Below are 25,485 nucleotides of genomic sequence, written 5' to 3'. Positions count from 1 at the left end.
TGAGTACTTTGAACTCAAATTTCTGACCAGGCAGACTCCTAATCTACATGACAAACTACGGTTGAAAACCAGTTTGTGATACTGGGGGAAGACGAGGAATCTACTGGGAAAGACAGGGGAAGCAGAAATCCTATTGGGCAAGTCAAACCCTTTGGATTAGTTATTTGGGTCCAAAATGTCCATGGAAATTTTGGTACCAGAGGAGAGAAGTCCAAATTATGCTCTCTAATGGTAAATATGTAATTGATAATCTGATGTCCTTACTGGTACCCCAAAATCTGTCATTCAATGCTGGCTGTTTTACCCTAATGAATGGCAGTATTATCCCTGCAATGGATTTTGACCATACGTCCCTATGCGGCCTCTCCGTTCGGCGGAGACCAATTTGCTGGTGGTCCCTGGCCCCTCGATGATGCGGCCAGGGCCTTTACGGCTCTGGCCCCGGGCTGGTGGAACACTCTTCCTCCAACTGTCCGGGCCCTGCGGAATCTTGGTGAGTTCCACAGGGCCTGTAAGACGGAGTTGTTCCGCCGGGCCTTTTGAGGGACCAGCCACTGATGGCGCCCCCCCCCCCACTCCAACAAATGGGACCCACCGTCCCTCCCTCCTAGGGAGGATTTTTAAAAGTGGGGTTGCTGGACGCCTCTTATTATTATCGCTGCTTTAAATTGTTTTAACTAGTGTTTTAATTGTATTTTATGTTGTACACCGCCCAGAGCCCCTCGGGGATGGGGTGGTATAAAAATCTAAATAATAAAATAAATAAATAAATAAATAAATAATGTGACTAGTGGTAAGCAGACAATATTATTGGTTACTGAGCCTTATTGGATATCAAATGAGCCAGTGTAATGAACTTGTGTTCAAATACCACTCCTGACTTCCTGCCACTATGCAAAACTGAATTATTCAAGAGAGCTTTTCTATGCAGGCAATATTTTTTAGAATAGAATAATAATCTATTCAGGCAATAGCCTCAGATAACTTATTAGTGGCTAAGGTCTATACTGCTGTGCATAGCATGCTGAAACTAGGATTCTACTATGTAGTTTTGCATCATTTAATGTGTATTGTTACTGCTTATTCTTTGCTTCAGTTCTGTTTTTAGACTTCTGACTGGTTCTATACCCCTAATCCTATTGCATTGTTTATTGAATATCCCATCCTGTCAATTGAATTGACTCACTCAGTGTAATGCAATGGTCACCTCCAGATTGGGTTACTGTAACTCGCTCTGTGCTGGGCTACTCTTGGGTCTGATCCAGAAACTCCAGTTGAAACAAAATGTAGCTGCACGGATCCTTACAGGGACACTGTGGAGAGTCCACATTCAAATAGTGCTGTACCAGCTGAATTGGCTCCAGGTGGAGTACCAAATCAGGTTCAAGGCTCTAGTACTGACATTTAAAGCCCTATGGTCTGGGACCATTATGCCTGCAGGAACCATCTTTCTCAATATGTTTGCCAAAGAGCATTACACACTGCTAACGACAATCTGCTTTCTCAGCTCTGACCTGGTGGACCACTCTGTTCAATGAGACCAGGTCCCTGCGGGATCTCTCTCAATGCCATCAGGCCGTAAAACAGAACTGTTCCACCAGGCCTATAGTTTAAGGCAGCAATGAGGTCAATCCATCTTGACTGACCTCCCCTCCCCTCTTGTTTTGGCACAACTGTGTGGTAGGAGAGTTGGGGGAAAACATTTTGAGTTTTAAACTGTTTCCCCATCAGTTGGAGTTGTAAGGGTGTCATATGTATGTATAGTACATATTTTTATTGACAAGTTGGAAGCATCTCTGAGACTATCAGAGAGAGCAGGATATAAGTACTATAAATAATCCGTCTTGAGTCCAAGTGAGAAATGAGTTCTATACATAACATAAATACATCTTCACAGAGACATGAATCAGTCTTAGTAATCTTGGCCAGCTGCAGTCTCAACCTATCCTATCTCCCAAAGAAGTTGTGAGGGAAAAAAATGAAGGGGAAGAACACAGCCTGAATTCTTAGAAGAAAGGACAGGATAAAAATCCGATACCCAATGTTTGCTGAGTGGTACAAACAGTTCTGTTCCTTAATCCAAGGAAGGAACAAACTCAAGCTGTTTGTTTATTACTTTCCTCACCTGCTGTTTTAATGATCCTTGTATATTTGAAGGTAAACTGCTCTCTGGCTGTCTCGTTGAACCCTTTTTTCAACAATAAAAGCGCAGGCGGTTGGAGGTGAATAAGAGAGGCGGGGGAGAGGTCTCCGAAACCCCCCTCCCTAATGAAATTAGCTCTAATTATAGCCTGACTTGAATCTGCCGCACACAGTTTCGTTTAGGAAGTGGTTAATCATCACTTTTAAGGGATTGCTTTTCCAGGAAAAAATTATAGGCGGATTGAAGGAAAGTTCTCTACAAAAAAACCCCCCAACTCTCGTAAAGGGCAATGGGAGGTCACCACATGTAAATAGCTTTTATGCAGGGGGCTTCGCCAACTCCAGCCTGAATGAGCCCGACGTAGGGGTGTGGCTGAAGAGCACTAAATCACTCTAGATGCTGGTGCCTGCCTTTTGTGGGTCTTGTCCTCCTCCCTCTCCGCCGTGTCTGCAGCTGCCTGGTGCGCTGCACGCAACCCGGGGTCGTTCAGCTGTGAACTCTTCCTGCCTGGCCGCGTCAGAAACCGAACCATGCAACAAGACTTTTGCGCCGCTCAAGCTGTGTAGGTGCGCCCAACCAAGCCGGCTGCCAAGGAGCCGCGCCTGGCGAGCGGCGCTGGTGGGTGGCCAAAACTTCGTGGTTCCTGCAGCGGTTGCTGCCCCCATCCCCTTTCCCGAGGTAAGAGCGATCGGTCCTTTTTGCCTGGGGAGAAATCCCAGGAATCGGAACTGAACGGGGCAGGGGGTGAACTCTGCACGCAGGGCGGGGGGCTGGATAAGTTCTGCAGTGAGGACAGTTTGGGGAGCAAAATCAGTCGGCTGTGGAGAAGATTGCATTATGTATTTGTTTGAAAAAGCAGCAATGCTCTTGCAGAGCTGTAGGTGCAGAGAGGCTACTATGCCCTGATCCTGATTCTTTTTTTTTTAGTTCTGCTGATTTTGCTACTCCCAAGGGGATGTGTGTAAGATTTCACTCTTAGGTTCTTCTCAAACTGTCTTTATAATCCGGCTGAGCAGTGAACTGCTAACTGATTTTTTGTGTCAGTTCAGAGACAACAGGTTTGGCTCCTGGCTGGTAATCGATTTTTTTTAACCTAAGTAGCCACTTGTGACCTCATTGCATAGTGGGCTTCTGCCATTGTTAATTAAAATTTAGTTTCAACTATTTTCAGTTCTTCCTTGTGCTTCTGGATTGCCCCAGTGTTCTGGTTTCGATTTTTTAAAAATCATTCTAAGATTGGCGCTATAGCAGTACTATTGATATGCCTATCTATTGCTGTAGCCAGAAAAGAACACCCTGCCAAAAAAGGTGGGAAAACAATTGTGGCACTGTTTGATGTGGCCACAGGGCTTTAGACAGCTCATAGACTGAAATAAGCTGTATGAATGCCCATCTCTGTAATTGACCAACAATAATGACATCTTGTTTAGAAAGGGGCTTTAATGATTTTTTAAAACGTTTCAGCTTTAGATGATATTTTTATTTGAGCTGGGTGCTGACTTTATAACCTGTAAACTGCTTTAAATCCTGAAGCAAAAAGTTGTATATAAATAATCTAAATAAATAAATACAACTGGTTTGGAATCGCTTTCACACTGTGATGGAGCCTTCAAAAGTTTTAGAGAACTCGCATTCCCCAAATCTTAATTCTTCTAGAAGGCAGTTCCTTTATTGCTCAAACAGAGCAATCTTTAACATAATTAAGTCCTTCTAGTTCAGTTGAACTCAGTGAGCTTTGAGTGTAACTCTGGGATGATACAGAAAATGACTCAGTGTAGGCTAACTGTTCCTTAAAGTTATACAATGCCATATTATCTTCAATTGCAAAAGGACAAATACAGACTCTTATCCTTTCAATGCATCAAGTGAAAATGGGAATTATGATCCATATTAGTGTTTGTAAGTATAAATGCATATTAATTTCCCTCTGAAGGCTAATTTCTTCGAAGACTAATAATGTGTGCTGCTAGTTCCAATTAGCATTATGAAGGTAATAAAACTTATAAGAATGGATTCTTTTGAAAAGATTTGATGAATAAGAGAAATTATGAAATGTATTAATTTTATTACTGCCAGAGATAGCTACCAATCATTTCATGGTTATTTTTGCCAATTTTTGGAAAAGACAAGTAAATAAAACTGTAAAGGAATTGTTGTAAAGTTTGCTTGGTAGTATCTTAAAATTAAAAGTAATATTACAACATGGCAGGGGGCAGATCCCGTATTTCAGCATAGGCTGTTTGACCAGATGGTTTTCTGGAATCTTTAGAATTCTGATTTTTATGATTTGTTACCTGTGTGGTTCTTTTCAGTGCCAGTTGCCTTTATCATTCTTGCACCAACCAGCTACCCAGTATAATACAAGCTTTTAAAGTTTTTTTTGTATGTAGAACTGGAGTAAATTGCTCACCCAGAAGCCTTTAAGGTATTCACTTGCTGTGCTTTGTTTATGGATTTTTACTATTTCAGTTGCAACTAATTTGTGCAAAGGTTACCTTTGGATTTGGAAAAGGTTATTATCAGAAAGATTTGCTTAATGGAATGCCAGCTTGTAAGAGTTTCTCTTTTCTTAAAAAACAAAAACAGTTACTATGGTAGTAGAGAGGCCATGGAATTTGCCCACGGACATCCCAGCTGATTTTGTTTCTGCAGACACAACTGGCATTGATGTCTGAATGTACAAAGCATTCCCCTGTGAAGTAAGCTTTGTTTGAAATGTACAGGCCAATAAAAATCCTTTAAAAAACTTCTGATTTATTCGTATATCTTTAGAATCCCCCCCCCCCTTTTCGATGTTGTGCTCAGATTACTCTATTACCAAATGAGCCCAAGGGGCCTTGGCAGTATTTTGGATAAGGCTCAGCTGGGGGCAAGAGTGGGGAAGGTTTTCCAACTAATCTATTTAGAAAGTTAGAAGAGAGTGAGAAGTGGGCTGCCGTGTAGCTGTGCTGACAACATTATTCTCTCGCTTTGTGTGGCTAAAGAATGAATAGCTGGTTGTGTTTGTCCCTGTGAGGAAGAAGGGCGAGAAGAGCCTACTTTGCTGGGTATGACTCATCTTGCACACTCTGTGTAGAAATGATGTGATTCTTAAGCTGCTACAGGACTGAGCTTCAGATTATAAGGTCTGTTTGAACTATTTGGATGCTGAAGAAATGCCTTGCATTGGGATATGGGGTGGTTAGGCTAATTTTATAAAATTATTTGAAAGCCACCTTTAAAAATGGATGTGATGGGATGATCATCAAGATTTTTTTCCATCTCTTGGTCCAATTTATCTCATGGCGTGCCCATGAGAAGGATAAATTTTAGTGTACACTGCTCAGAGTTCCCCAGAAGGGCAAGTTAGTTAAAGTGAACTATCCTGTAAAGTCCCATGAATGGAATATATTTAAGCACACTGATAATTCTTTCTGTTGAATTGCTGGAATTTGGCTGGTTCATTCTCTACATAATTGCTGGTTTCTAATTGTATATTTATGCTATTTTAATTGGTTGAGTTAATTTTTTAAAAAAAGATTGTGTTTGGATATGCCAGTTAACCATTTTGAGTCTGATTTCTTTTGCTTCCCCCCCGTTTAAAAGTCTATTGTATTAAACATTATTTTGGTTTACTCTTGGGAAAACAAGTTGGCTGAAAAAGCCCATAGTGGTATCCATGGCAACTCCTAGAAAACAGGGTAACTGAATGAATGGAGAACAATAAATTGACTCACCAGTGAGAAGAAAAGAAGGAATTCTGTCTAGGTGCAAAAGGGGAACAGTTTTTCTTTTATTCAGTCACTAGATTATAAAATAATCCAATTTGAATGATCATCAAGACTGTGAACAAAGTTTATTTTGTTAGAATAAAAATAATAGTTTTGTGGTACCTTAAAGGTTGACATGTATTATAGCATAAACTTTCCTGGACCACTTTTGTTACTGAAGTCATCAGCCTGTGTCTAGGCTGTATCTCTTCAAATTTCAGGGTAGGGTCACATGAATGTTCCTCTGAGCTGCTGCTGATAATGAACAAGTCCATCCATATTGAAAGCAAGATTTTTGATAGGAGAGTTTTAGCTTCTCAACAACATACTAGTTTCCTTTTCAAAGGAGATTTTAGGTGGGGCGAATTGTTATGGAAGAGCATTCAGCTGGGTGAGTTCCCATCTGCACTCTAAAGTGGTATAGCCAGGACGTTGGTTGATCTGTAGTGAAAATTAGACCATTGAAGAACATGTCTTTCTTTCTGTCTGTTTAACATGTTTCATGTTTTTCAAATAGATGTGGATGAAAACTGGTGTGCTGCAGTGGCTAGAATGCCAGACTAGGATCCTGGGAGACCCTTGTTTGAATCCCCACTTCTACCATGGAAAGTCACTGGGCGGCCTTGGGCCAGCCGCATTCTCTTGGCCTTGTCTACCTGACAGGAATATTTATTTATTTTTATTTATTTATTTATTCATTCCACTTTTATACCGCCCTCCCCCAAAGGGCTCAGGGCGGTTAACAACATAATACATACAAGTGGATAATAAGATAAAATACTAAAATTTATACAAGTTAAAATGCAGCGCTCCAAACTTATAAATATTTAAAACAGATGGCGTCTAACCTTTCACTCCTCTGACTCTGAGGGGGGAACAGCGGATCTCAGTTGTTAATGGGCACCTATCAGCAGTTGTTAATGGGCACCTATATTGTGAGAAGAACAGTGTAAACCACTTTGAGTTTCCTTTGGGGAGAAAGATGAGATATAAATTAAGTAAATACTTAAAATATATAGTATAACACATTTCTTAATGTTTAGGGTACCACAGAGTTTTCTGTTATTTTTGCAGTAAGAGACTAAACTACTGTTTTGAAATTTGGCTTCAGTTGGAAGTATGTCTAAATGAATGTAAATGAGTAAATCCGCTTTGGATCATACCACTAGCTTGTTAATAAACAATAATAAATGAGTAATGATAAAAGCGCTGTTGCTGTTAAACAAAGATGTACAATGTATCAACATTAGGTATCCTGTCCCTTGCGTTGATGAAGGGATGTTGGCAGCTGCAGCTTTTCAAATCGTTCAGCACTACGATATGACCAAGGTACACCTGTCCAAATCATCTTTTTTTTTCAGGATATTGGAGCTCTAATGTTGAAAGGTTGGTCATCTGTGCTGTAAAAGATCTTGACACGTTATTGAGTGACATGCTTACTCAGGGAGGATGATTGGAGTTCCCTCCTATGCAGAGAGGTGCTTTCAATGAGTTGTGTAATGTGATCAGGCTAATTTATGAACTGTGTATTTTTTCTGAAATCTGTTTTAGTTATTGAGATGGCGACCAAAGATACTCAAACCAGCACCTTTGATGGCCTATTAATGAAAAAGTATAGCATCACAATAAAATTAGTGGAAGGATTAACAATTTATGATCTAATTAAACATACAAATAACATATTCCCTGTGGGAAGGAAACTTTAAAGGCTCTGTTAAAAGGAACATTTAAGTGATTTTTAGTATGACAATAAAATTGTTTATGGCACAATCCTGTTTATCACATGAGGCTTTTTATAATATGAATACCCAGTAAATTATCTGAGAGCTTCATATAAAATATATATTTATTATATGTACTACATTTTATAAAACAATACAATTTGAATAAAATGTTTTTTTAAGCTGATAGTCACTGTTTGTGATCCAAAGTGCTTTGTGTGCAAGCAGAAAGTGCTTCTGCTCAAAGGGAGAGTTGTCTCCGATTTTACTTCCAAACTGCATTCCTTTGAACCTTGTTGTGGAGTTTCCTGACTTAAAAAACTGCTTTTGAGGCGAAGGGCCAGATAAAAGCCTCACTGTGTAAGTTCAACATCATGCATAGCTCCTTAGGTCTTACTATTGATTCAGAATCATCTATTAATTAATGCTTATATCAGTCAGGTAGATGATATACACCCTGTCTTTGTTTTCATTGCAAAAAAAAAGTTTTAAAGCTGAATCAAAGATGGCATCCCCACCAAGTTAAATCAAGAAATAAAGCATGTGAAGGCCAAACGACACATGTTCAACACATGTAGGATCATGGGTACATGACCAGTCCAACAGTTAGGCATGTATCAGTGCACTCACCTGAAAAACTCTCATTTGCTCTGTGCTGTAGTGGTGGAGGAGGGTCCAGTTATCCTATCCCTGTTTCACCAGTGGAAAGGGAAGCAGAGAGGCTTTTTGCCTTTTTTCCCTTGTACACATGTGGCCTTCCTAGGTGTTCCAAAATATTTTATAGCTATCTTGTGGCGCTCAGACATCTCTTGCTCAAAGAGGTCATTGAGTAGTATGTGCATGTTAAGAGTGACTTTCCAAAAACTGTAGCCGCAGGTTGTCAATTTTTAAAAAAGAAATTGTCCAAGGCAAGGAAAAACTGAAAAAAGACAAATTATCTTCCCCCAAGGCTTCTTGATTGGGAACCTGATAGGTCCACTTGTTACAGTCCAATAAACCTTATAAGTTGTTGTGGACCAGAGATCTTATTGAGTATTCAAGGTTTATTTTTCAGTGGCACTTGTGATGGAAATGGTGAACAGACTTTCCTTGAAAATTGTAACTGCTGCTAACTCTAATGGAATAGTAGTGTGACCTATAATTGATTCATTGGAGGTCTATGTGGGCTGCTTTGTTTAAGTTGCCCAGCTGGCAGTACTAGGTATAAGTTTAAAGTTGTCAGGAGAAGATCTACAAGGAAACATATCTATTTAAGGGAGTTCTTGTTCTGTTGTCTCTGTGAACCTCACTTAATGTTGCATTGTCAGGAGAGTCATGTATCAAGAAGTGGGAATACAGTTAACTGACTAGGCACATAGGGTTGGGATAAACAAATGGAGAGGTTGGCTCCCACCATGGTATGGTCTAATGCAGTGATGGCGAACCTTTTTGAGACCGAGTGCCCAAATTGCAAATGAAAACCCACTTATTTATCAAAAAGTGCCAACACGGCAATTTAACTTGAATACTGAGGTTTTAATTTAGAAAAAATGGTTGGCTCAGAGGCGTGCGTTACTCGAGAGTAAGCTTGGTAAAGCAACCGTGCAACTCTTCGAATAGGTGAATCATGACCCTAGGAGGGTTTACTCAGAAGCAAGACCCATTGCCAGCAACCAAGCTCACTCCCGGGTAAAGTATTGTGCCCAGGCCAGCCTAGATGTGTGTGGGGTGTGTGTGTGATTTTCCACCCCCCCCCCACATGACAAACTCTGTACACGTGTGCCCACAGAAGGGGCTCTGAGTGCCACCTCTGGCACCCGTGCCATAGGTTCGCCATCACATATATGTGAGTGAGTGAAAGTGAAGAAGTTTGCTTTCCTGCTAGGAAAACTCCATTTTGCTTGAGAACTATCACAGCAATGAGTTGCACACTGGAGCCTCGGTTATCTATAACATGCCTGGGCTTCTGCTGCTATAGCTTGCTTTTCTCTTTTTGTCATAGTGTTTGCCTCAGGAGCTGTAAGCTCTGTCTGAAGTGATATGTAAAATAAATAATTGCTTGATGATTTGGCCTTTTAAGTGCAAGTTGTCTGAGATGACACGATTAGTAAAAAATTAGGAGTGTTTGCTCCAACAATTAAAACTATCCTTCAGCTGTGTTCAGTTTTAACTTGAAAAGGAAACAAAGCCTGCTGTCTTCCCCATGATTCAGAACAATGCTAATGTCATGAGGAACTGTACAAATATGCTTTCAGCTTATCCTAACATGCAATAAAGATGAATCAGCATTTTTATTGTAACCCAAGGTAGTGGTGTGTAGCTTACTAGACAGCATTGGGAGGAGACCCATCTCTGTGTATAAGTTTTGACAGAAGTCACACTTGATGAGGATAAAGTTTAATGACCTTCGGGTTTCTGCTAGGCATAGTTGCCATCACTCCCCCCCCCCGCCCCATCACATTTGGCCATTATTGTATAATCATGGACTCTCCCCCTACTCTCCAAATTTTCTAAGCTCATTTGATAGAGAAGTTCTGGATGCCATTTTTGCAGCTAATACATCAGAGCTTGTGATTTGAGAGAAGAAATACAAATTAAGTAATGCAATATTTATCTCTACTGTGATATTTCTATTATGACATCTAATTCTACCATTGGACCACTAGCCAGGCATCTTCATTAGACAGAATGGAATCATTGGGATGTAAAGGATGGTTGCAAATCAAAAATATATTAACCACTGTTAAACAGTAATTCCATGCTTAACAGTTATAGAATTCAAATTGAAAATTCTTGATCCAGGTAGAGGGTCACTTATAATGGGAAGGTACCTTATGCCTTTCATTTTCTCTGAGCTCATGAATTTTAATTCTCAGTTCCATTTATGTTTTAGTTATCAGGGTTGATCCTAAGAACCTTTCTTTAGACATTCAGGTGAAACCCGAAACATTTTGAAAAAGATATGTTTGAAATTTTGAAAAATATGTTTAAGTATGGTTAGTCATTTGGTTTTGCTCTAATAGTGGCATGATTGAAATAGAAAGTAGATCAAATGACAGACCCAGCAATATAGCAAATAGGTTGCTATATTGCTTAAGCTAAGTTTTCTGAATGTGGCTTCTCAACTTGCTATGTGGTTCATTAGGGTCTGTCAAAGCCAGGATCTGAAGTTGGGTCTCTTAACCACTAGCCTTAACTGTAGTTTTGTGTAATGTATGATCCTAGGAAGAGGAACAGATGAAGAACTACAGTGTTCTAAAAAATATAGTGCCACAACAGCACTGGTAATATTTACATTGAAATATACTAATAACAAGAAATAAATATAGAACAACATTTTTTAAACTTGGTATCTGTGTACTGAAGAAGAAACCTTCAAAACAGGACTACATCTTGATTACTATCTTGAACTTTAACTATATTCACATGTGACTTGTCTTTACTCAGTCTTTGCAATCTTCAAACTGTTTCTTTTTGTATGTTCTGTTGTATTGCCATAATCATTCCTAATATGCTCACAGTGTTTGCTGAGGCGCTGTATTTTGTTTGTTTGTTTTATGTATGAACATGGACATCCTGGTTTACTCCTTGCTTGTTCTTCGGCAATGTTCTAGCCATCGTAAACTAGCTGGCATTAAAATGAACCATGGTTTTGTGGGATGTGTAAATTGCGAGAGAAGACATCAGGGCCGATTACCCAATGCGGGTGTTTCCTGCCCTCGCTCTGCTTTAGTGTGAAAAGTTTCCATGTGGAAAGCGAGAAGCACATGCGGGGGCAAGAGGTAGTATATCGGGACAAGAAATCTTGCCCCAATGTACCTCATTTTTTGGCGTACTGCAAAGAGGAAGTGCATCAGGACAAGATTTCCTACCCAGGTGCCTTTCCAGTCCCAATGTGTGCCAGAGCTCCAATGGGTAATCGGCCCATTATTTCTATTTGGGTGAATTTCACAAACTCATATAGAACCTCAACCAGCCTATGTGAATTAAGGTCTGATAGCATGTCCAGGAGCAGTGCATGGTACAGACCTCTTGGGATTAAAAGCCAGGCATGGAGTTGCATGCTGCCTCATTCCCCACCCCCCAAAAGCAACCCAAACCCACTCGGAACATATAAAACATATTGAGGAGAGTGATAGACTAAAAGAAAAGTTTGGATTTGTACCCTGCTTTTAAGGAGTCTCAAAACAGCTTACAAACTCCTTCCCTTCCTCTCCTCAAAACAGACAGCTTGTGAGATAGGTGGGGCTGAGCAAATTCTGAGAGAACTGTGACTAGCTCAAAGTTTTAACTGTACCAAGCTTCTACTTCCTAGACAGTGGTGGCGAACCTTTGGCACTCCAGATGTTATGGACTACAATTCCCATCAGCCCCTGCCAGCACGGTCAATTGGCCATGCTGGCGGGGGCTGATGGGAATTGTAGTCCATAACATCTGGAGTACCAAAGGTTCGCCACCACGGTCCTAGTAGCTTTCTACAGCCAGGAATTTTTTATTTAATAATATGGTTCCTCTCTCCACATTTAAATTCTGATGTTGTGTAGTCTTGGGAAAACTGCTATGTGTTCATTCTGAATGGACAGATTGATTTACAGCTGCAGCTCCAGTGAAGAGTGACTTCAATCTCAGGTCCCCCAGATCTGAGCAGCTCTGTTCTGATATTAAATCTTAATTAGTTGTTTGTGCACGAAACGATTTCTCTGTGGATTTTGATATTTTGCTTATCCTTGTAGTTTTCAATCAACAAAACTAGCCCTAGAGTGAATGATCATGCTCCAATTTTAATTCTACTGAGACATGTTGAAAGGAAATGTACAAGAGGCAAACTAAAATAATAAGATTTCTTTTGAATCTGTTCTTGTTCTGGTTTTTGGGCATCCCTGCAAATAAGAGAAGGCTCTGCTTCCAGACTTGCATTTTAAATAGCGTTCGACTGTTACAGTGTCCCAGAGCAGAATCCCATTTTTATTTGATCTGGTTTCTTATGTTATCTAGCTTGATGTTATGCAGTAGCAGCAAAAGGCAAGACTGAAATAACAAAGATTTAGGTCAGGACAACAGAAAAAATTGCATCAAAGAGAGCTTGAACCAAGTGAAGCCTGAGTAGGCTTTGCAAAATTCTGCAATTCAGGGGATTTTTAGATGAGGCCAAGGCAGTTATTCCAAGGCCAAACTAATAAAGGCAATTTGGATAGGGTCTCTAATTTTCTACATAGAGTGAACCACGGTATAGGTATTTAATTTCAGATTTATAGCATTTACTGGTTCTGGTTTTTTCCCTCAGGGAGGAGGGGGAGATGATTACTGAAGATGAGGGGAAAGGTGCAGAAGAGCCAGACCCTGAACCTGTAACAAGGGTTTTTAATGGGGAAGACTATCAGTAACTTTTGTCAAAGACCCTGGCGGCTCTAGATTTCAAGAAACCTCTTGATGGGGATCAGGGTACTAAGCCTGAGCTGAAATCGAGGCACTTTGGAAAGAGAGAATTCCTGCAAGTTGCTCAACCTTCTGGAAAGGGTTTTCCCTTCCCCCAGTGTTTTGAGACATAAATAAAATCTGAGAGAAGCAAGCCTGTAGCAAATCAGCAAATCTCTAGCACAGCAAAAAAAAAAATGTATGCCCTGCTGTCCTATGCATCTGATTTATTGTAGGTATCAGTGGGTGTCATAACAGTTCTTGAGTCTCTGGGCTTGGTTTCAGAGGACGGAAAGGGGCATCTGAATGACAATGTTGATAAGAAGGCAGAACAGTGCGCCAAGAGGGCACACGAAGCTGCAACTACAGTGATCTGAGCGTTGGCTATGGCATCCTTGGTGGCTTTCCAGGTGGCCGGGTTTTTTCCATTTTTTTGCTGCCCACCCCTCCCATGCCACCTGAAAGCCCTCTGGAGGCAGGGCAGTGGCAGAGCTGTTCCTGGCTGTGGCGGCTTCTGGACTGCTCATACCAGAAGCAGGCCTAACAGTTGAGTATAGTTGAATGACTTTTCCAGACTACCAGTCAGAACTACTATTCTGTCTGTATTTTTTCTGAAGCAGTCCCCAAAACAATTCCTGCAGTCTCCAAAAGACAGATCTCCACTCCTATTCTTCCCTTCAACAATGCATCTCCCCTCTGAAAGGTGATTGGATGCTGGAGCCACACTCCTGTAGACTTCACTGAGTGGCTGTTTTTTCCTTCAGAGGCAGGACAGCTTCCTGTCTGTCACAAACATGCTTCTCCCTTTATTAAGGATTGTGTTCTAAGTTGTCCAGAAATTTTGGGGAATACTGAAAAATACAAGGGAAAGTATTTTTCTATTTTGGTAGCAGCACCTTTAGAACATAAATGTTTTACTCACTCAAAATGTTTAGTATGAAGATTTTAATGTGAAACATATTAGACAATAAAAGTTTTAGTGTGCATTGTATTTTCAAGGATATCTTTATTTAAATACAAGTAATTTAATTTACAATATGCTACAATGGGGCGGTATATATTATTGAAGAGTTCAGTGTTTTCAGATACAAAGTATCTAGATATTGTGATTGTTCTATAGTTCTATTGTGATTGTATGAGTGGTATGTCCAAATACTCTTTATTTACTTCCATTTCCCCATTACTCTCAGATTGCAAAAAGTATAGCACTTTGAAGCAGTCTTCATCTTCTAGTTGTAGTCATAATTTTGCTTCTAGAAAAAGAAGGCATTTACATTCTTAGCAGTGCAACCATGGTGTGTGGGGGGAAGGGGGGCTGAAAGGACAAAAGGACATCTGGAAGTAACACAAAGGCACACCTCCACCAACTCAAGGGGCAAATGCTCTGATATATTGGCAGCTGCATAGTGCCTGAACCTGGAAGCTGTCGCACCCACTGACACTCATCCTTTGTGGGTGCCTCTGCTGGTGCAGATGAGTGTTCTTGGGGGTTCAGCCGAATTTATTCAGCTTCCATAGGGATTTTGACTTGGAAACCATCCTACACCCTGCAAACTATGGCCACATTTTATCAATTGGGGTTTCTAGGTCAGCTGTGGATAGGGACATAGGTAAGGGGGTTCTCGGGTTCCAACCCCCCCATTACATGTCTGAAGCTCCACCCCCTGTTTGTGGTTTTTTTTTTTTCATTTTCAGAGTTTTTTTGGTTTTTCTGTCCCTGGCCTTGGATAGCTGCTTTTATAAGCACTGAGGCTGGGGGCGGGGCTTGGGGAGACGTGGCAATGCCCCAGGGGTGGGGTGTGTGGCCCCACCCCTGGAACCCCCCCCCCCATAAAAAATCTATACCTACATCCCTGGCTGGGAAGTTTTTTAGTTTCCTGTGCTCCCTGCACCACCTGAAACCCCTCAGGAGGTGGCATGGCTGTGCTGCAGTGGCACTGTCCCTGGCTGCTGCAGATCTGCTCCCCACCTCCCCCTGTGAATTGCACTGTTAATTTTGTAAATATGGCAAATAGTACACTTTTATATGTTAACTAAATGATGTATGTTTTCTTTCTAAAGCAGTAAAACAAGTGTGGAGATAAGATGGTATTACATAAATGTTCTTCAAAAATTATTTTTTGGGGGGTAAGGGACAACAAAAAAAGTTTTCCCTCTGCATGGCTTCAAAATTTGGAGAAGTTTTACATCTCTCACTATATTGACATTCAGGAATTCTAGCTAATGTTTTCTTGTGCAGCTTTTCTTGAGCTTTACTGGTTACAGGAGCTGACAGTTGTTTATCTCTTAAATCTAGTTATTGGTCTTTGAATGTACTTATGTTTACATCTTCCTTTAATTTAAAATGAACAATCTGATGTCAAGTCCTTATTTACTGATTTTTTTCCTTCTATAAGTAAAAAGCTTTAGTGATTAAACCATGCATAACTTTTGTTTTCTAGAATTAAGAATGATAGCTGCTGGGAAGTTTGCAAGTGTCCCAAGAAATATGCAGATGAATCACGAGTTCTCGCTTGCTTCTTCTATGGATCTTTTGAGCAGCAAACCATCTCTGATTAAACATTGCTCCAATACTTGTCAGGATGTTTCTATCCATGGCACACTTCCAAGGAAGAAAAAGGGAACCATTCCTGCTAGATCCTGTGATGTCTTTAGCCACGTAGGAACTTTGCCTTACCTAAAAGGACATCGACATCAGGGGTCTACATTTCAAGATGTCATAGAAGAGTATCCTCCGCAAACCTGGAAAAATGATGGCGTCCACCAGAGGTACATTTAAACTAGTTATGAAAGCTGGTCAAATGCACTGCCATTTCAAATGTTACTCAAGAAAGATGATGATTTCACAATGCAAAAAAAGGTTGTTCTTGCTTCTCACACTTAATAGGTGTTACATTTATTTGTTAAAGATATTACTTACTATTCTCTGATTCCTGTGTGATATGACTGAACTTCCTTCCTGTGTATGTGGTCTGTTCAATTGTTATTTTCATACTTAATTTTGTTGCAGTATTTTGTTTCAATATTTTTGGTGGCTAGCCACCTTGGAACTCTAAGCTGGGTAGGAGAGTAATGTAAAATGTTCAAAATAAAATAAGTATGATTAACAGCACGGTACAAGCAACAGTTTATAGAAATGGTTAAAACAGATTGTACAGTAAAGCTCTCTTTTATTAAAAATGCAAGCAGTATACAAAATTATCACAAAATTTGAAGATGGCAGCAAAATCAGCAGCAGTATCAACAGTTATTTTTCTCCAGATGTTCTTTTAATCCAATATAAATAATTACTATAATATGAGAATTTGGGCATTATGTGAGGCTTCTTAAAGAAATCCTCCTATTACCTCCCGTTAATCTTGATTTTGTTTTACAGTGTGCATACGTGCACATAAAAGGAGAACAGCTAGATTCAAATCTAGTAGCGCCTCAGAGACGCAACAAAAGTTTCAGGGTGTGAGCTTTTGAGAGCCAAAGATCTCTTCATCACAGTCAAAGGGAGCTTTGACTCAAACTCATACTCTAAGAATCTTGGGTTCTATGGTGCCACTGGACTCAAATCTAGCTGTTCTACTGAAGATTGATGCAGCTGCCATTGAAAATGTCTAAGAAGCTGCATCATATCATTTAATATGCTGCCCTCTTATAAACATTTATTTGTTTGCTTACATACAACAGCCACTTGTATGGGCACATGTTAGCATAAAGTGGCAGGTACAACTATAATGGTAAACAAACCTTCCCATCCCCATAAAAAATGTGCTTACAAGTATTTGGTCCTCTTTCCTTCGCATGTCGCCCTGAATAGGATCAACATTATATCTGAGTCTTTTCCCTTTCAGTGAGAATTATGGCACATTGTGGTCCATGTACATTGCCCAGTTGCTGTTCCCTCTGCTTTGTAATCAGTGAAAAGAAATGCTTTTGAGGGAGTTTTGGCCCTTTTTATAGACTAACAGATGTGGCTGCTTTTTACCACCCAAACAAAAGCAGCAAGCATCTGGCACATAAAATGTGTCTTTGCCTATTTTGGGCTCTAGTTTGTTCCTTTTAAAAATCTTCATTTTGCTGAACACATTTGAAGCCTTGTGCTATTATAGAAACTGGTGTTCTCTCCTTATGTGGGAGGATGGTGTAAGGAAGTTACATAGTAACATGAAAAACTTACAGTGGATGTACCCTAAGTAAGTTTTATCTGCATATAATAACCACTTTCGTTAGGTTTCTGTTTATGTAGTATCTTAGATGCAAGCAGTATAATAATTAAACTGAGTCTATGCTGTGTATCCCTTCCCTGCACAAAGATAACCTTGTCTCCAGTAAACCTTAGGCACATGTGGGATTGGAAGTATGCGTGGCTCAGCTGGTGTGTTACATCTGCTGCTGATGCCGCAACTGGTTAGAACAGCTGTTCCTCAGCAGGGTCTTGGATGCTACAGAGATTTGCAGTTCTGAAGAGTTGTGACCTTTGCATGATCTGAATAGCAGGAGTTCACTGGGGTTAAAGTGACAGAAGTATCAGCCCTGTGGGAAAATATCCAGGTTTCACAGATATTATTTTATTATAGGTTCACTTCTCACTGATATGGCCAGCCTTTGTCTGGGCTGCAGGATTGTATATTAGGGACGCACAAAATTGAACTCATGTCTATACCCAAAAAGTACAATTTCCAAAGAAAGCTGATGGGGAAGATATTTGGGTAAATTACCCTGGCATCTCTTTAGGAACTGTGAAATCTTTTTTGGTGTGGTGGAAAGAGGATTTTGTCCCAAAAGCCAGTATGGTGCAGAGGTTAGTGTATTGGACTACAACCTGGGAGATGTGGTTCAAATCCCTTCTCATTGATGAAACTCACTGAGTGACCTTGTGCCATTCAGGGTGACAGCCATACACATCACCTGAGCTCCTTGGAGGAAGGGATGAGTAGAATCATATGACACTTCTCCCCTCAAGTGATATCACCCAGGTATAGGATGAGTGCCTCATTGGGAAATAGTCTGGTATTGTAATTTGAGAGGGAAACACTAAGAAATACAGCAAACCTTGTGTGATGTAAATGAATGAAGATTGTGCATGCCATTTTCACCAGTTCCCATTTTTTGAAAAAATGAGCTTATTTGCTGTAAGAATAATGCTAATCTTAAATCAACCACTGTTTTATGTTCCCTAGTTTCCATTCTTCAATTTAAAATCCATTGATTTGCTACTTTGGAATATATAGGATCATTGTGTCTTCGATGCAGTCCCATATGGGATTGTGCAGGTGGGCTGCAGAAATATGGCCAGGAAGGCTTCTAGAGCTTTCAAGTGCATAGAGAGCTCTCTCTGTTACCTTCTGCTGCTGAGAGCAGGTTGGTTTCCTGCACAAACAGTCACAGAAAAGGAAGCAGGAAAAGCACCCATTCCTCAGTTCCTCTGTTTCCTGCTATGGAGAGAGGATGTGCTTCATTGAGCTCTTCAACTTACCTCACAATTTCTCTTCACATTGGATGATGTCTATATTTTAAAAGTGTATGAAATGTGGCACTAAAATGACCCAGAGTGATGGACACAATGACTAATCTTCTTGGTGAAACACATGTTTTCATAATTTGTCTTTCTTATTGTGTCTTCACCCCCAAGGCCAAGCACAAACATGCTTTGAAACTGAAGGAGTCCTCTTTGGGAGGAGTCCCTTCAAAGGATGCTTTCTTAAGTAAGTTGTCGAAGAGGACCCGTGCTCCATTGGTCTCTTCATTTCCTATGATGTCATCTGATGTTGTTTCACTAAATCCACAGACTTCTTTGGAGCTCCCTGTTAAGAAGGCCAAAAAGAAGATCAAAAATACCTCTGAGGCTAAGCCACACCTCGACTTCTGGGCATGACTCTGACCCTTCCACTGTTAACGTCCTCAGTTCATCTACCAGAGGTTGCTCCTCAATGTCAATCACCGCTGTCTTCTCAACATTAAGACCTATCACTGGCACCTCAGTCAGGTCCCTCTCGATTCTGATCCCCATCATACTGTCAGCATTGAGACATCCCGATTCCTTGTCCATCCCTTGATGTCAAGAGATGTCACTTCCTTGTCAAAGTGCCCATCTTAGTTGTGGTTGTAGCAGAGGCATAGCTCCAAGGGGGTGGGGCACTCACTGGGTCTGTGCCCCTGTGGGGGCATGGTGGGGGAGTTCCAGGGCGGGACGGGGCAGAGGATGCACCAGTGCACTGGGTGCTTTCCCCCCTTGTTATGGCTCTGGGTTGTAGTCTGGGTGCACTGCATCAAGGTCCCCACTCTCCTCTTGGTCTTTGTCTCCAGTTATGGATTCCACTGTCCCTGTCAGTCCTCATCTCCATTGTCTGAGGACACCTTCCCTTGGGTACATTTCTCTTATGATCTTACCATTTACACTGATGCTTCCCTAACAGGATGAGGGACTTCCTGTAATTTCCTTGGGGTTTGGGATCACTGGTCAGACACTGCATATAAATCTGGTCAGACACTGCATATAAATCTATTGGAAGTCAGAGCTGTTAGGTATACTCTTGCATTTCTTTCAGCCACAGTCACCGGAAAGCATCTGCTCATCATTGTAGACAATCAGGAAAATCTAATACCACAGCACATTTCCCCAGCAAGCAGGTGTCATCCACTCATGAGTGGTCTTTAAACCCTCAGTGTCTCCTTCCCATGTTTAAAGCATAGGAATTGCCCCGTAAACTTGTTTGCCACTAGGACAAATGCAAAGTGCCCTAGGTTTTGCTCCAGAGTTGGGATAGGCAAGAATTCCCTAGAGGGTGTTTCTCAGCTTCATTGGTTGCGTCCATTTTACTATACTTTCCATTTCTTTTACATCACAAAGCTGAAGTGAAGATTGTCTTGGATCAACTATCTAATCCTCGTAGCAGCCCCTTACTGACCAATGAGGGTCTGGAATATCTCAGAGATGTTTCAGGATTCTCCCAATGGAGGATGACCTGCTCATTATCGTGACCATTTTCCATTATGACATTCCATCCTTGCATCTAACAGTCAAGCTGATTTCAGTGCCTGATTCCAAGTGTTTTTTGAGGGGTCTAGCTAACCTTTTACCCTGTGAGAAGCCCGGGGCGGAGCTTCTGACATATAATGGGGGGTTGAACCTGTAACCCCCCCTTACCTATGTCCTTGCTTTCTAGTTGCTATTACCTTGGCCAGAAGAGTGGGAACGTTATTTGCTCTCCAGGTTTCCGCCATTAGGTTGGCTTATTGCAGTGCTAGAGTGGATCATCCACTGCAGGTAAAGGCACATTCCACAAGGTCACAAGCCTCTTCAGCTACTTTTCCTGTCAGGGTCGACTGCCTCAGCATCTGTAAGGTAGCGACCTGGTCTGTTCTATCTATGTTTCTCTGCCATTACTCCATTGGTGTCGATTCCAGGAGCAATGTTGGAAGAACATTGCTACAAATGTTATTTCAATGACAAGCGCACTCCTGCCTCCATGGTAAGTAATCTTGGTACTCTCCCATGCAGGATTGCACTGAAGATATGACAATGAAAAACAGTGTTTCACTTACCTGTAACTGTTGTTCATGAAGTGTCCTCTGTACAGGCATGCAACCCTCCTTCCTTTCCCTACTGAACCCCTACTCTTCCATGATGGAGAAGAGAGAACTGGGGGAGGAGCGCTCTTTGTGCCTCCTTTCATGTGACCATTTGGGTGGAAAACCAGCCCAGTTTCAGCCCCAGAGGATATGGGGGAGAGTACTCCAAGTGTTCAAAAGCTTTAGAAGCCAGCCTGCACCTGTGCATTTCCTTGCATACCTACACAGAAGACACTCAATGAACAGCAGTTACAGATAAATACAATTTTTTTAAACACCAAGTTTCTGTTTGACATAGGACTGTGACTTTTGGAAAACAGCTTTGGTTATATTGACTGTAGTGTTTAAATGCAGGGTAAGCGGTGGGGTTTTGGCAACATTGTTTACCATTATCCAGCTGCTATTAAAACACCAAGGGCGGTTGTGGAATCTTCAGCTCGGGAGATCTTTAAAAAGAAGCTGTAAGTAATCACCTCTGAGGGTGGTTTTATGTTAATCCTATTTTCTATGCTGATAAATGGAATACAGATGACTAATGCAGTTTCAACAGAAGAGAAAGAGGGAGTGTGGGAATTGGATGACTTCTGAAGACCCTTTTAGGACAATAGTTCTGTGAATTTGTGACAGTGCTTTTAAACAAATACGGGACAGTAAATTAACACCATCTTACCAAAGGGGGAAAAAGGTTTGTTATGAATGAGGCACATATCATCTTGGGTGACTTGGCTTAGATTGAAAGAGGCCAGAAGAAAGGGAGCTTATAACACTAGAAATTCAGATTTTGTTGTGTATGGATAATCTCAAAACAGATTTTGTGACTGTTTCAAAACCCAGAGATAATCTGTTGAATGTTATACACCCAGGTGTAATCAACAGCATTCAGAAAATTGTGTCTGTCACAAAGAATAGAATTACATTATTTAATTTGAATCATCATTGAATTTTGATGTTACCATTGACAATTACTAAAAGTTTAATATTTACTCTGGCACATTGCAGTATAATCCAAAACAGAATTTTGTCCTGTCCCATTTCTGCAGCATATATCTGAAATCTAGTGCTGTGATTTGTGATCTGGTTGCAAAACCTTTCATGTTGAAACTTCGTGACTTTTCACCTTGTATCTTTTACCATTAAAAATAAAAGTAGGAATTAAGTTTGTTCAATTTCAGCAAGCATGTTAATAGTAATTAACTGTAAAGGGTTTTTCTGCATCTTGAGTCCCACACTTAGGCTCATTCTGCACATGCAGAATAATGCACTTTCAAACTGCTTTCAGTGCTCTTTAAAGCTGTGCGGAATAGCAAAATCCACTTGCAAACAGTTGTGAAAGTGGTTTGAAAACAAATTATTTTGCGTGTGTGGAAGGGGCCAAAGTGTACTGGGAAGAAGAATGCAGTTGTCTGATTTCAGAGTTAGATAGGATTCCCTGTTCTCATGATAAGATGATGCTCATTAGCTGGCATGCATTGTGAGGAATTATAGGGCAACTGGAAGTTTTGTTCTCTTTTACCTTTTTATGAAGAGTTCAGAATAACTAATACACAATTTGTACCTTTTCCTGATGTTGGGTGCTGAATGACTGGCCCTGAACACTATCCTACTTCACAATACACAAAAGGCAAATCTTTGTGTGACTATGATCCAGTTTTGGATAATCTTTCCCTTCTGCCTTTTTCTAGGGTAAATATTAACACATCTAGCCCTAACAGACACAGTGCTCACATCTCTGTGAGATTTTAACTTTTGTGTTAAGTAGAGGGTGTGTATATGTTCCTGTGTCCCCTCAGCATATTAAGAGAAAGGGGCTTCTTTCACCTTCCCAGATGGATGGATTTGATAATTGTATATTGCTGTTTTCTGTCTGTAAACAGTCTAGTTCCCCTCCAATGCTGCTCTTCCTTTAACTGTTTTGTGTACAGCTGGAAGATGAGATCTTAACTGCCTAGTAGCAGATCTGCATCAATATTTTGGAGATCTCCCAGTTCAATGTGTGCTACAGAACACCTCTATGCTCCACTACCTGAGTGTCCTTAACTGAAGGAACTGGGATTTTACATATGTGTAAAGTATACTACCACCGTATTGTCAAAGGCTTTTACAGCTGGAATCACTGGGGTGTTGTGTGGTTTCCAGGCTGTATGGCCATGTTCTAGTAGCAGTTTCACCTGCATCTATGGGTGGCATCTTCAGAGGATCGTACTACTATACTACCACAACAACTACCACAACTACTATACAACCACAACAACAAATCTTTGTTGTAGAAAAGTCTTATCACTGTTGGCTTGAACTGAGATAGTATCAGAAGAAGAATGTTCTGTAGCTTTCTCCCAGGTCTTCTTTCACGTAAGCAGTTCTCAGTATTTGCGTGTTGTAAGTAATGTACCAACCTGTCCCTAGGAAATGAAAAACAGTGCAAGTGAGGCATAATTTATCATTGCTGGAAAAGGTCATTTTCTTGTGGTTAAGTAATGTTTTGTGCACCGTCCTGGCAAAAAAGATGTGAAGGGTAAACATTTCTGCTTTTTCCAGGGCAAGAAGGAAGTCTGTTTAGATTGGTACAGTATTTCTCAACCTGTGCATCATTGGAGAACTATGATTGTTGCATGAGAGCTAAATTAATTTAAAGACTTCTGAAAGTGCACAAGTTTCAGGAAGGTAGCTGTATTGGTTTGCAGTAGAAAAGCTCTGTTAGACTCCAATAGCACTTTAAAGGCCAAAAAGTTTCCCAGCGTATAAGCATTCAAGAGTCAAATCTCCTTTCATCAGGTATCTAATGAAGGGAAGTTTGACTCTCGAAAGCTTATACCTTGGAAATGGTTTCGGTCGTAAGGTGCTACAGTACTCCAATCTACTTCTAAAAGTATACAAGTGTGCGTTGGCTATCAGAAGTTTGAAAAATAGTGGTTTGTCTTGAGTAGCATTACTGTGTCCTATCTTGAGTCTAATTTTATAAGTCCTCTTCCTGCAACACATGGGCTAGCTGAGTAGGGTTTTGTCAGACTTTTTCTTGTGTTATTTATGTACTTCCCTGAGGAAGTACAGGCTGCTACTGCTTGATCCCTCCAAGCATAGTCTTCTGTGTGTCTTTTTTAAAGGTTGTCTTCTATTCTTGCCAGAGTTTCAATGCCATCTGTAGATATCTACACTACCAATACCATGTTCCAGGCTGAAAAAGTAGAAGTTTAACGAACCTTTACGATTATCATTCCATTTTAAATTATGTTGAATGTACATATTGATGAGAAATTTTCAGAAAATTAAATTGAAAAAGACAAATTATAAAATAAAGATTGCTTTATTTAAAAGGGCTGCTGTCTACTTTAGAAACCTTCCAGAATAGTCTGAACAAGGATATATGCAGAAGATTTTAGGGGTTTGGTTGACAGCAGCCTTGGGGCTTAATAGATGTTATTTGCTGCCAGGTAATGTTATTGAGATGTTTTTCACCAGGTAATGTTATTTACCTCCATGACCATGAAAAGCTTCAGCTGCCTATTTGCACGCAATAGAAGTGCTATAGGGACAGGACTCCATGACTGTTGGCAGCCCTTATTTTGCTATAGTTCAGCAGCATTTTTATAATGCTAGACTATGGAGGGTTTGCATTTTTTAATGTTTTCCATCTGAAAAATGTTCATACTAAAATCATAACAGAGGTTAACTATAATTACAAGAACATTGAAAAGGGGAGGGCAGGTGGAAGAGGAGAAGAAAAATGCAACTGGAGCTGTGGAATGCACAGTGCCTTGTAGGCAACTGGTATATTGAGTTATGTTTCATTTTTATTTAAAAATTCCTTTCTTATCTTGTGCTGCTTGGTCAGGTCATCATTCAGGATCAGCTTCTTAAATAAAGGAATTTAAAGAGAAGAAATGTGGCTGCTAGAATGTAGCTCTGCGTGTCTGTTTGGGATTTTATTCCAGAAAGCAATCATAGGAGTCTGTATTAAGTCTCTGCATGCCAGGAAGAGCTTGGCCATAGAGCATATGGAGAAACATCCCATAACTTTTTATGACATACAGGTGTTTACTCTTGTGTGGAACATAGTTATTACCAACTCCCTGGCATAGCGAGGAGATGGGGAGCCCATTCTCTGGAAATAGCCAGGTCTACCCTCAAGAATTGTTTTCCGGTTCTTCTTCTCTTAGCTTGCTTGCCATATCAGCACATTTTCAGCTCCACAGCCAAGGAAGAATGTGTCCTCGACACGATACAGTAGCCCTACTGGATACATACTCATTTCCAGCCACAAGAAGACTCCTGATGTCATTGCCTCCCCTGATTATCTTAACCCAGATACTTCCTTTTGTAACTAACTACTTCTGACCACCTTACAATGCACTCTATTATTTCTCAAACAATCCATCTGTACAACTCCCAGAGGTTGTCCTGACACCCTCAGAGGTAGTTCTTCACCCTCTAAATATCCTACCCTCCAAAGAGCTAATTGCGCAGTGCTAGTGACACCTTTCCATCTTTGTCATTGAGTCCAACGTGTTGCCCCCTGGAACCAAACGCTGGCCATTTGGCTCTGAACCCTGGATCTTCTTCACAATGCGATCAGGTTGTATTACCCAAATATCCCATACCCCTTTCTATTACCAATCTATTTTCCCAACCTACCTTTATCTTAGAACTCTGTATGAGTATGTGTTTGTTGCATTGAATAAAATGCTTGTGGACCTCTTATCCCTACAATAAAGTCTGTCAGATGTGCATCTCTGTGGATTTTCTTCCAAGAGCTGATCTTTGTATACACTGGTATTAAAGATTCCTTCCCCAGCCTCTCGCAGCATAAATAAGCAGTCTGCTCTAAGCTAATATTCCCCACTATATTGAGATAATGTGTCTCTGTCCTGGGTAATACAGTAGTTTGGATTCAATTTTTTATACCTGCAGCATCCAGAGT

At 40.6% G+C, this 25,485-nt stretch overlaps 1 protein-coding gene across 3 annotated transcripts in view; it reads left to right on the top strand.

Annotated features, from left to right (window-relative positions):
• Positions 1–2,572: 2,572 nt before the first annotated feature.
• Positions 2,573–25,485, top strand: part of BCAR3 (BCAR3 adaptor protein, NSP family member) — a 99,603-nt gene continuing 76,690 nt past the window's right edge. The window contains exons 1-4 of one of the 3 annotated variants that reach the window (XM_048497504.1): positions 2,573–2,821; positions 15,449–15,776; positions 19,062–19,065; positions 23,963–23,968. In XM_048497504.1, coding sequence (XP_048353461.1) covers positions 15,758–15,776; positions 19,062–19,065; positions 23,963–23,968 — 29 coding nt within the window. In that variant the 5' untranslated portion in view covers positions 2,573–2,821; positions 15,449–15,757. Of the gene's footprint in view, positions 2,822–4,012; positions 4,043–5,186; positions 5,269–15,448; positions 15,777–19,061; positions 19,066–23,962; positions 23,969–25,485 lie in introns of those variants that run through there. The other 2 variants (XM_048497506.1, XM_048497505.1) reach the window with 2 other exon arrangements.

This window comes from Sphaerodactylus townsendi, linkage group LG05, assembly GCF_021028975.2.
Source record: "Sphaerodactylus townsendi isolate TG3544 linkage group LG05, MPM_Stown_v2.3, whole genome shotgun sequence".
Classification (NCBI taxonomy): domain Eukaryota; kingdom Metazoa; phylum Chordata; class Lepidosauria; order Squamata; family Sphaerodactylidae; genus Sphaerodactylus; species Sphaerodactylus townsendi.
This window is presented reverse-complemented; position numbering and strand designations above follow the sequence as displayed.